Source organism: Pelodiscus sinensis, chromosome 8 (assembly GCF_052426305.1).
Source record: "Pelodiscus sinensis isolate ZL-2025 chromosome 8, ASM5242630v1, whole genome shotgun sequence".
Lineage (NCBI taxonomy): Eukaryota > Metazoa > Chordata > Testudines > Trionychidae > Pelodiscus > Pelodiscus sinensis.
This window is the reverse complement of record NC_143059.1, coordinates 63,698,490-63,711,480: the sequence shown is the minus strand read 5'-3', so window position 1 is coordinate 63,711,480 and position 12,991 is coordinate 63,698,490. Positions and strand designations below refer to the sequence as shown.

The 12,991-nt window shown below is 43.1% G+C and overlaps 1 protein-coding gene across 1 annotated transcript in view; it reads left to right on the top strand.

Annotated features, from left to right (window-relative positions):
• Nucleotides 1-12,991, top strand: part of HABP2 (hyaluronan binding protein 2) — a 53,748-nt gene that overhangs the window by 11,725 nt on the left and 29,032 nt on the right. The window contains exon 2 of the mRNA XM_075935450.2: nucleotides 3,531-3,570. Within this exon, the coding sequence (XP_075791565.2) occupies nucleotides 3,531-3,570 (40 nt within the window). The remainder of the gene's footprint in view (nucleotides 1-3,530; nucleotides 3,571-12,991) is intronic.

Below are 12,991 nucleotides of genomic sequence, written 5' to 3'. Positions count from 1 at the left end.
AATGGGTTACCTAGGCTATGTCTAGACTGCAAGCCTCTTTCGAAAGAGGCTCTTTCGAAAGATACTTTCGAAAGAGCCTCTTTCGAAAGAGAGCGTCTAGACTGCACGCAGAACTTTCGAAAGAGCAAGCCGCTTTTTCGAAAGAAAGCACCCAGTGAGTCTGGATGCTCTCTTTCGAAGAAGCCCTATTTACATTCAAGAACGCCTTCTTTCGAAAGAAGCACTTTCGAAAGAAGGCGTTCTTCCTCGTGAAAGAGGTTTACCGCTGTCGAAAGAAAAGCCGCGTTCTTTCGATTTAATTTCGAAAGAACGCGGCTGCAGTCTAGACGCAGGTGAAGTTTTTTCGGAAAAAGGCTACTTTTCCCGAAAAAAACCCTGAATCTGGACACAGCCCTGGAGAGGTGGTAGAATCTCCATCCCTAGAGGTTTTTTAAGTCCCAGCTTAACAAAGTCCTGGATGTGATGATTTAGTTGGGATTGGTCCTGTTTTTAGCAGGGGGTTGGACTCGATGACCTTCAGAGGTCTCTTCCAACCCTATGATTCTAAGTTTTGTACACAAAGCAAAACAGGCAAAATGTGGCTTTGTGCTGGTAAGTGGTTCCTTTAAGCTAGTCTGGTGTGGTGAGTTCTCAAATGTAGCAAATGAACCTCAAAAGGTTTAGGTTAGAGAAATATTCGAAAGCTAAGAGGATAATGGAGATGCAGCTTATTGCTATTGGCAAAATAACACTTTTGCCAGAGAAAATTAGGTGCCCCGTAGGAGCATTTTTCAGAATAGTTATACTGATACATTTATATTGGCAAAACCCTTTCTAGTATAAACAAACCTTTAGACATGGGCTATACCCCCTTTATGTTAAAATCTTGTAGAAATCCATATAGCTCTCTAGAAATGCATCTCTTAGTCATAGCAGCAATATCTATAGAGCATAAATCTTAATCTAGGATCAAGGTTTAAAGTTAAATGTCTGCTTCAATTCTTTGCTGAATCAGGGTCAATAAGCAGACCAGGCACCCTGCCAAAATGATTTGCTGTCCCAATTGGACAGATAATGCAGGGAATAACGGCAACCAAAAAGGCAGGGAATTTGGGGTATGTGCAGATAGACACGCGTTATGAATGAGGAGGATTTCTTCTTTCAAGGAAAGAGGGTTGTAAGTGTAGCTTTGCTTTGTACCATTCTTAGTTACTTGCTTGTTTCTGTTTGCTGAGTGTATTTAGCCAACAAGGATCCGTGTCAAGAGTTTGAGTTAGACTCCTCTCTAATATGTCACCCAATTTGTTACACTGTCTTACCTTGCAAAGAGTGTGGTCACAAGAATTTTGCTTGTACAATTGTCTCTGTACCCAGTGCCTGGTCTGCTTATTGACCCAGCAAGCGACTTGGGGAAACCTATATTTGTACTCAGTGAATATATACCGAGCATTTATGGCCCTTTAATTTACTGTCATCACCCCAGTCATTGACCTGAAGAAATTGCACGGGTGTGCTTCATCCTAGTTGCAAATGATTTGGTTAGATACTTGACTGATTCATTTAATTGCAGCTGGATGGAGGCTCTGCTGAGAGGTCAGAGGACTCTGCAATGTTAGAGTTCCCATGGTAGTCAATGGAACAGGTGGATCTGGAGCTTTTGTTCTCCCTGTATCAAACCCCAGGGAGACACAAACACATCCCCAGCAAAGTAGCTTACATATTCAAGTTTGTAGCCACAGACTGTTGTGTTGCCATTATTTAACCAGTTCATTTCTATCAAGCATATGTGCGGGTGAGTCTACACTGCACCGTTATTTTGAGATAGCTAGCATTATTTCAGAATACCGTTAGTTATTTTGAAATAGTGTTGCAGTGTAGACGTACCCTAAGGTATGCATAACCAGCGTTATTTTGAAATAACTCAGTCCATGTCTACACAGCAGGCAGTTATTTCGAAATAATGTCAAAATACTGTCAAGCTGGAGGACTTCTTACTCTGACTCCTGTATGAGGAGCAAGAAAAGTTGTAGGAAGAGTGCTCTATTTCAAAATAAGTGCTGTGTAGACACTCCCAGTTTCGAAATAAGTTGTTTTGAAATAAGCTATGCAATTGATGTACCTCCATTTGTGTAGTTTATTTCAAGTTAAGCCCTGCTGGGTAAATGCACCATAAGGTATTAGGTTCAGTCCCTCATGAACTACTGAACTGAGTAAATAATGCAAAAAAGCAAAACCAAAACTCTCCAAATCATTCCGTGAATACTGGTTTAAATGCATAAACAAGGTTGCTTGGCATGTATTCATACCCACCCTGTAAAATAGGGAGATCTACCTTCTCTATATCGTTCAGTATTTTATATACTCATATACCCCATCCACAAAATCTTGTATATAACGTGTCTTAGCCCAAGAATTAATTCTGGGTTAAAGCTTAGTTAGTGTCTCATTACAAGGGATGTTTGTGTAAGTTTGGATTCAGTAAACCCTGTTTGGACAAACCACTTAAAACTCAAACTCTTCTAAGGCTGGAAAAGGTCTGTTTAGCTTTCTTCGTCCATTGTTTGTCATTGTTGCATGTTGAGATGCTCACTGGGATCCAAGGAACAAAGCTCTGCAGGAGAGGTTGAAAAGTGGAATTTCCACACAGGAAATTCTAGAAAGCCCATACAAAATCCAGTCATTGTTGTGAGCCTTCCAGCTTAAATTTTCAGGTCCTGCTGATTCAATTTTGTTGTAACTTCACCCATTCATCATCATCACATGGAATTCAGAAGTTATTGATTCAAGTCCCATGCAAACATCTGTACCAACTATAATTCTAAGAGGCAATGTTTAATTAAACCAACAATACAGAATCACTTAACAGAGGAGCAGGTAGTTTGACAAGACAAGATTTTTTGAAATACGAGGAGAAGAGAGGTCTATCTTTTTTTTTGTTTTTGTCAAAGCCCTTGTATTTGTCTAAAAACCACAGATTGGGGTTGAAACATTTCCCAAATCTGTGTTGAATTTGCCAAATTGTTTTGATTGCAAGCCAAGCAAAACAAAAATTCTGAAAAAATGCAGCAGTTTATTTTGACATTTCCCTTTAATATTATGTATTTTTAAAAAAATTAAAGATAAAAAATTCTCAAAATATAAATGTAACATTTCATTTGACCCCAATACATTTTTCCTCACTTTTGGATTAGCTAAAAATTTCAAAAAATTTCAAACTGTGTGTATATGTGTATTCATTTTTGTACATTTGATTGTTTTACAGAATTAGGAGCTAAAAAACTCATAACTAAACTAAAAAAATCTCTTATTTACTCCAAGCTCTATGAAGATCAATAATAGCACCTATTTAGGTACTTCAATAAATTGCGTGAATTTTCAGAAGTGCTCTTGACAACATAGGAGCTGACAGGTCCTGCATGCTTTGGAGAATGCAGTAGCTTCATTCAGTAGAATTCTGGGAAAACTGAAATGACAAAGACATTCACACTAGGCTTCTGTTGTGTTTTGGATTAAAAAACTTACCAATCCATCATTCTTTGTCTTCTATGCAGCTTTCCAGCCTCTTCACTTCACTGCTTGATTTGCAGACAGGTAAGTGGTTCTGGTTTCTTTCATACATTGATCTATATATACTATATTGAGATTGAGAACCTGATTCAGGAAGGTAGTTAGCACATGCCTGAATTCATACCCTACCCACTTCAGTGGGACTACTCATGTGGGTCTATATTAGGTCAGCAGTACACAACGCAAGTGTGATTTCTATTGTGAGCGTTCTGTGAACACAATTTAATTGTCATTGTATGTGAACATTTGACTCATCATTTGGCTTCTGTGAGCATCGGTCCATATAACTGTATGCATCTCAGAGATTTGACTACAGGGTAGGTTTCATTACATCAAGTCTTGTCCTGATTTACACCCTGTACCATAGGGATTGTATAAAACAGATTGTAGCCTAAATGATCAACCTCACATTTTCCACCACTAAGTTCTATGTATCATGAGAACAGGGTCCTGCCATAAAAGGTTTGGTACAAATTTAAAGTTTTAATGTATAGAATAAAAAGTCACACATCATAAAGTTCTACGCATACACCTCACACCTCCCTCTAATCATAACAATCCCTTTCATTTAATGACATCACTCCTTGAAAAAATCACTCCTAACCCCCACATAGCCTGAGAACTACTTATGAATATCATGTGAGCTACCAAACACTTCCACTGCAGAAAGGCTAGCAAATTATTTTAAAACTAATTCCAAAATATTTAACATGCTCTAGGATCAGTCTTGGAAGCAATCCTATTCAATATTTTTATTAATGAGCTTGCACAGAAGGAAGTTATGTGTTAATGAAATCTGGGTGAACCTTGGAGTCACAGAAATGGGATGGAATTCAATAGTATAAAGTACAAGGTCATGGACATACGGTCTAATAAGAATTTCTGCTACCAGCTGGGGGCTCCTCAATTGAAAACAGCTCAGGAGGAGTGAGACCCGAGCATGTGGGCTGATCACAGTGTAACTATGAGCCACCAATGCGATGCAACTGTGCAAAATATTTTAAATAAATAATTAAATCATAAATAAGAAAACGTGATGCTTGGCTGGATTAGACGAGGCGTTTGCAGGAGAGACAGAGGAGCATGACCAGGCCTGTACACAGGGGAGGGGTGTGCGAAGGGTGTGAACGCACCCCCCCATGGTCTCCTAAGTAAACGTGAGAGGGGAGTCTGATGAACCAGCCGAGCTAGAAGGCAGGGGCATTGACAGGGTTAGATGCTGCTCATGGAAAATAGGTGCTTGGGGGTTATTATGGCTACAGAAGCGCCCCTGGTTCCAGCGCCTGGGAAATGGTGCATGCAAACCGTCGGAGCGGTGCCTGCCAGCAGCTCTTCGCTCACACTGGGAGGTCTCTGCTCGGCATGTGGCCCAGGGCACTGGGGGATGAGGGAATGAAGAGAGGCTGAGGGAAAAGGTCAGAGGAGATGTGGGCTTCAGTGCCTGGCACCCCTGCATGCAGGGACCAGCTGGGCTGGGGGGGCTGTGCAGCAGGAATCAGTGGGGGCAGGGAGTAAGTGGGGAGCACAGGGCTTCCCAGGGAGGATGGTGTGGAAAGGGCATCCTTGCTTTGCTGGCCTAGGGCAGACACCCATTCAGCGCCCAGGCACTGCTGCCTTGGAGCACTGCCGAGCCCTCCCAGGCAGCGGCTCCCTCGCACAGCCCCGACCCCTTTGGCTCAGCCCCCAGCCCTGCCCAGTCTGGCTTCCTTTCCTGTACCATGAGCAGCAGCGGGTGGGGCGGAGGAAGTGCAGAGTTAGCTGCCCCCAGAGGGAGCAGGGTGCAGGATGGGGGCAGAGAGCCCCATGGTGCTGAGCTCCCTGCGCTTTGCATTGCAGAGTTCTCCTAAACTCTGCTTCATTTCCCTGCCCATCTCAACCTGGTTTCTCCATGTGCACAAACCAACCCTCCCATACCTGCGGTCCCCTCGTCCCCTTCCCAGCAGGCCAACCCATATTCCCTACAGTACAGGTTCATACCCCACCCTCCACAGATTATCCCTGTGTCCCTGAACAATCCTGCTTTCCTGCTTGCTCTCTACACACTCCTTTGTCCACCTGTCCCCTCCGGATCCTGTACCCCACTTCATACCCTTTAGATGCACTTCCACTATGCCGCCAAAGTGGACTTGGATGAAGTGGTGGATATCTTTGCCTTGAAATTCCCTAGAAGACGGGAGCTTCAAACTCTCCTCAAAGATGGAAACTAACTGGCTGTGTCTACACTGGCAATATTTTGTGCAAATACTTTTAATGGAAGAGTTTTTCCGTTAAAAGTATTTGCGCAAAAGAGCGTCTACACTGGGAAAGCATCTGTGCCAGTGTAGACGCTCTCTTGTGCAAGAAAGCTCTGATGGCCATTTAGCCATCGGGCTTTCTTGCGCAAGAAATTAACGTTGCTGTCTACACTGGCCTCTCGCGCAAGAATGCTTACGCAAGAGGGCTTATCCCTGAGCGGGAGCATCAGAGTATTTGCGCAAGAAGCACTGATTTTGTACATTACAATGTCAATGTTCTTGCACAAATACTCGTGGCCAGTGTAGACACAGCCACTATGAATATGTCTTAGACATGGCTGTAAATTTACTGTCGTGAAGAAAAGTTTGCTGTTACCTAAAGTCTATTTCACTACTACTAGCCATATAGTCTTAACTGAAAAACTCTGAAGACAAAGACTGGAATATTTTGGAATATTATTTTTCAGCATTAATTCAGTGGTATTACAGCAAGTTCCCAGAAGGTAATTTCTATAAAACTTTTATTACTGTATACATTTTTAGTATGTTATAACAAAATCATTTTACCAATCAGTTTCCACTCACATTTTTCATTAACCTCTCTTAGGGCACATCCACACAGCAGGCCTAAACTCGAAATAAGCTACGAAACTTCAGCTACGCTAATTGCATAGCTTAAGTGGAAATAGCTTATTACAACTTTTGGCGCTGTCGGCACAGCAGTTATTTCAAAATTGAGCACTTTTTCCCCAAATTCCTTTACTCTTCATACAATGAGCGTTATAGGAGTCGGAGTAAGAAGCCAGTTATTTTGAATTTATTTCAAAATAACGGCTTGCTGAGCAGATGCACACCATGTTATTTTGGAATAACTGATGTTATTCGGAAATAACATTGCTGTGTAGACATAGCCTTTGGCACGCACCTTGCATGAATATTATGAACTCCTTTATATTTAAAAAAATTGTGGTCTGCATTTACAAAAAAAGCAGACCTCTCCCTCAGAAATTCCTTCATATAGGCCTGATTATTGTCATTGTCTAGAGCATTGGTAAGACCTCCTGTGAGATACTGTGCCTAGTTGTGGTCAACCATGTTCAGGAACATAACTGTAAACTGAAACAGGTACAAAGAGCTATCGTGATGATCAGGGAAATGGAGCACCTGGAAGAGCTTGGCTTGTGTTGTTTGGCAAAAAGAAGGCTGAGAGGGGATATGATTGTTCTCTAAAACTATATCAGGGAGGTGAATACCATGGAGCGTGAATAGCCATGTAAGCTAAAGGGTAATGTTGGTTCAGGAACAAGCAAATACATACAGTCTGGAAACTAGAAGAAATGTTTTGAACCATCAGAGGGGCGAGGCTCCGGAACAGGCTTCCAGTAGGAATTTGAGGGGGAAACAACTTAGTTTTAAAAGCGAGCTGGACAAATGTATGAGTGTGATTGTATGACTGGGATTGCTTGTGATGGTAGGGGACAGGGCTCACTTCCTGTTTAAGCTCTACAGCTTATATTAGAGTTTCAGCTGAGCATTGACAGAGATCAGGAAAGGAGTCTCCCTCCTCCCACAATGCACCATCACTATTGTATACTTTCCCTCAGAACTATCAGGAATGATCATGGCTGGAGATGGGACACTGGATGGGGCCAGATCTCTTCAATGACACTGGGCATTGTCTCTCCCAGGTGCTGGGCTGGCTGGTTCTTGCTCTCATGCTCAGGGTTTAAGACTTAATATAAGAACGGCCATACTGGGTCAGACCAAAGGTCCATCTATCCAGTATCCTGTCTTCCAACAGTGGCCAATACCAGATGCCCCTGAGGGAGTGAACAGAACAGGGAATCATCAAGCAATCCCTCTCCTATCACCCATTTCCAGCTTCTGACAAACAGAGGCCATGGACACCATTCTTACTCATCCTGGCCAATAGCCATTGTTGGACCTAACTTCTCTGAATGTATCTAGTTCTTTTTTGAACCCTGTTAAAGTCCTGGTCTTCACAACCTCCTCTGGCAAGGAGTTCCACGGGTTGATTGTGCACTGCATGAAAAAATACTTCCTTTTGTTTATTTGATATCTGCTACCTATTAATTTCATTTGGTGACCCCTAGTTCTTATGTTATGGGAACAAGTAAATAACTTTTCCTTATTCACTTTCTCCACACCATTTATGCTTGTACAGCACTCCCCCCCCCCCCCCCCCCCCCCCCATTCTCCCCAGTCTCCTCTTTTCTAAGCTGAAAAGTCCCGGTCTTTTTAATCTCTCTTTATATGGCACCTGTTCCAAACCCCTAGCTATTTTGTTGTCCTTTTCTGAACCTTTTCCAATGCCAAAACTTAAGTAATCCACATGTGTAGGTGCAGGAAGGAATTCTCCCCCACCCCCCACCCCAGACAGATTGGCCGTGGTGGGGTGGGGAGAAAGTGGCAGCTTTCTTCATCAACATGTGGATGTAGATCACTTGCCAGATTTACCTGGGTATATCACACTTAATTATTACCCTACTGCTGCAGGGGCTTCAGATGCTGGGGTACCTTGGTCCCTCCTATTCTCTCCCTCTGACATATAATAGTCTATTCCTTCGCAGGTGGAATACTTAGGTCTCATTTTGGTTGTTGGGTTTAGTGTGCTGGGGTTGGGTCATGTAAGAGGCCTGCAAAACACAGGAAACCAGACTAAATGATCTAATGATTCCTTCTGGCCTTAAACTCTAGGGATATGTCTACACAGTAGCCTCTCCTGAAAAAAAAATGTGCAAAAGCCTCTTGTGCAGAAATGGATCCTAATTAATTATGCAAATGAGGTGCAGCGATATTCCACGCTTCACCTCATTTGCATATGTTTTTGCGCAAAAGGCTATAGTGTAGACATAGCCTTGGACTCTAACATTATCCCAGAAGAAGTGGGAATTAGTGTTGATGGTGGAAGTGCTCTGGGAAGAATAACAACCCTTAGTCATGGCAATTACATTGTGAGTTAAATAGATGGCAGTAGAGTCACTTCTGTCTTCCTGTACCAAAGTCTTTGTTTGAAACATGGTCTTTGCTGTTGGTTGGAAGTTGAAGGAATAACAAACCTATCCAGCTATATGGTGCTAAGCAGAACCTATGGATCCAGTCATGCATCCTATACTGGGTGCAGGCTTTCCACAGTGAATCAACATTTACTTCAAAGGGACTATTCACTATATTAAGCACTAGACCCCGCAACAAATGTTTGACCTCAATAGCAGAACTTCCCCTCCCTAATAGCTTCTATCTGAAACTCAAGTTTAGACCGAGCTGACACCAGGATGGAGATCTTTAAAAGTGTGGATAATTTGATTGTTTTTCTCTCTTTTGCAATTGATTTACAAGATTGTAGCAACTTCCCACCAGGATTAGATGTCTAAGTCCCAAAATATCCTGGGTGAAGTCTAGGATCCATGGGAGTTAAAATGGAGGCAGGATTTCATGTCAGGAGAATAGCTTTTTCAATATTTTTTGGATTAATTGGAAGCAGGAGTGCCAGAAACCTTGCAAGAAAGCTCATCCCAGCCAGATTAGTGGGCCAAATAAGCAATCCCAAGAGTTTCTGAAAACTCACATAAAGTTTGGATAAGTACGTGGCTACCTTGGTTTTTATTTGCAATAAACTTTGCCCATCACTCATCTTGATTCCTGCATCCTAGACAAATGACCATGAAATTCACGAGAGACACAAGCTGGATGAAGTAATATCTTGTATTGGCCCTCCTTCTGCTGGTGAGAGAGACACGCTTAAGAACTTACCCAGAGCTCTTCTTCAGGTCAGGGAAATGTACTCAGAGTGTCACAGATAAGTATAAGATCATAGAATAATAGGACTGGAAGGGACCTCGAGAGTCATCGAGTCCAGCCCCCCGCCCTCAAGGCAGGATCAAGCTCCGTCTACACCATCCCTGAGATGTCTATCTAACCTGTTCTTAAATATCTCCAGAGAGGGAGATTCCACCACCTCCCTTGGCAATTTATTCCAATATTTGACACCCTGACAGTTAGGAATTTTTTTCCTAATGTCCAATCTAAACCTCCCCTGCTGCACTTTAAGCCCATTACTCCTTGTCCTGTCCTCAGAAACCAAGAGGAACTTGGTTAAGTCAGCCTGCTCAGACCCCTCCATTGACAGGGTGGAAAGAAAGTAGGCGGGGAGGCAGATGCAGAAGGATGTTCGTGGGTTATGAACTGATGTAATAATCCATAAAGCCAATGTCTCTTTTCAGTCCCTAATTTTTAGTGTCTAGAAAAATTATGAATTTAAGTTCCCAGGTTCATTTTTGAAAGTGTTGAGCTGGTGTCTTTTGTGGACAAGGCCTGAGAGGTCAGATGTAGCATGATTGTTTTGTGAAAAATGTTCCCCACAGGTGTTTTGCATGTTCCTGTGCAAGTTCATTTGAGAGTACAGCATTTGTCTGGTTTCATCCTCATCATTGTTACTGGGGCATTTAGTGCACTGGAGGAGCTACTCCACATGTTGTGGTAGGCATGGGTGTGACCCATGGTTCTTGAAAGATGGGTTGTGGGGATGTAGACCAGTGTTGCAGTGGAGAGATGTCTGCAGGTTTTGATCTGTTGTTGTGGCAGGCCCTGGTACCACTTTGAGTTGAGGGCTATGGGAAGCTTGCTTTTGATGATGAGGCTGGGGAGGTTGTTTGAAGGCCAAAGGAGGAAGCTGAGGAAAGATTTCTTTCAGGATATGATTCCCACTGAATATAAGTTGTAGCTGTTTGATGGTACCCTTATGGGTTCCAGTGTGAGGTAATAGGTGACAACTAGGAGTGTGCCGTCAAAATGGACTTTCTCTTTGGAACCTGTTCTATGGTATCTGAGGGTATGTCTACACTACCCTCCTATTTCCTATTTCCCGGGCTTCATTTGCATAAGCCGGGCGCCGCCATTTTTAAATCCCGGCTGGTTCGAACCCCGTGCCACGCGGCTACACGCGGCATGAACTAGGTAGTTCGAACTAGGCTTCCTAGTTCGAACGACCGTTACTCCTCGTAGAATGAGGAGTAACGGTAGTTCGAACTAGGAAGCCTAGTTCGAACTACCTAGTTCGTGCCGCGTGTAGCCGCGCGGCACGGGGTTCAAACCAGCCGGGATTTAAAAATGGCGGCGCCCGGCTTATGCAAATGAAGCCCGGGAAATTCAAATCCCGGGCTTCATTTGCAAGTGCGGTATGCCTACATTACCCGCTAGTTCGAACTAGCGGGGTAGTGTAGACATCCCCTGAATGCCTGGCTGTAGATAACTGATTTCTTGGGATCTTTTGGGGTAGTTTCTTGTATCTAGGAAGGTGGGTGTGGTTGATACATTGGTTTTTTGTATATGGTTGTCAATATAGCTTCATTTCTGAAGCTGATGTTCAAGAAGTTGATGCTGATGCAGAGGTGTTCCAGAGAGTCTTTCACAGATGGGCAGTGGTTGTTGAAATTATGGTGGAAATCTGTATGATTTTGCCATCTGGAATTCACGACACTCAAGTGGCATCTGAATGCATCGTATTTCCACTTGGAGCATTAGACATGGCTTGATCCAGTGATCAAGACAGCATGAATGTCACTGTCGGGACAGCTGTCCTCTCAATACAGAGCCTATCTAAGCTAATGAATATGAGGATATTGATCAGAAATCCACTAACTGATTGACTGTTCTCAGCAACAGCAACGAAAAAACCTGGAGATGAAAGCTTGTGCTGTTTAAAAGATCATCCAAACCTCAAAGCTGATTTGAAGCTTTAAAAGTCAATCTCTGCCTATCAATTATGGGCAGAGGTGGGAGACTACTACACAGAGGAACGTTATTCTTTGAAAATTTGCATGCAGGATGTCTAATTTAATTTCGTGTAATCGTCACATTTCAGTGACAAATGTCAGATCACTGCTTTTTTAAGTGTGTTAAGGTTTCCCAGCACTTACAAAGAATGAGCACTGTGATTCAATAATATGTTTAAATCAGCCAGTGCATTAGACTTTGTGCGTTAATTATGTGCTCAGATAAAAAAAATTGTTGCTTTTGCTTTACTAAACCTATGGCTTGTTATGAATAATTTAAAAAATGGAATGGGAACACTTCTTAAATAAGAGATGTGGAAGCCAAATATTTAATGCTGAGGCAATGAGAAAGGAAAACAAGTCTTATTTTGATGCAGGAATGTTGCATATCTAATGTGGGAGGGGGAGTTGAGAGGGAGAAGAGTTATTGGCACATGTAGTTGGCAAAGTGCTGGGTGAATGAAAGATGGTATGGACAGGCTAGGAAATCTGAGGTAGCTACTTCAATTTATTGAACTTGTAGTTAAGGCACTAGACTGGGACCTGTGAACTGTGTTCTCCTCCCAGCTCTGTTAGTCTATTTTGGTGATGTTGGGAAAGTTATGGGTGTGGTTCATTGCCCCATCTTGTGGCACTGAGACTGCTTACAGAAGAGAGAATAATTACCGTGAATTAGCTAATATAACCCACGGGTTATACATGTTTTTACAAACCCCACCCCACATGGAGCATACATGTCCACATCTTCTGTAAATTGATTTTTACTCCAGGAGCATCAGTTCCCCTAAGCGTCTCTGCCCACTCCCCATTAGAACTGGGTTAGCTCTGCCACAGGGAGAGCCTGAAGAGCTTCCAGCGCGTCTGCGCTGCACTCTCCATTCCCCCCGCCCGGAGGAGGGTGGGTGGGTGGCACCTGGCTGCAGCTGCACGTGGCGGGTCTGGGCACGAGTGTGGCTCCCCTCCCGTAGTCTGGCCGGCTCTCTGACAGCAGGATGGCCATCGCCTTGTATCTGCTCTTTACATGCTGATGGTCAAGTGCCCAGGGCTGCTGCAGAAGTCTCTGCGGGTTATACATTTCTGCAGGTAATTATTATTTTTTTTACACAGGATAGAAAAACCATGGGTAATACAAGGGTGCAGGTTATACATGGATGTGGGTTATATACACTAATTTACGGGTAGTCTGCTCTACAGCCTTAGCTGAGAGCCATCTGAATTTTAGCTCATGTAGTAGAAGAGGCTCATGCACTAAGCCACAAGGGTACGTCTACACTGAACACTTATTTCGGAATAAGCTATTCTGGAATAGTTATTCCAAAATAGCTTATTTTGAAATAGCACGTCTACACTGCAGGGAAGCCTCAAAATTAGTCCGAGGCAGGCTTCCCTAATGTAGATGTGCTATCTCGATTTAGA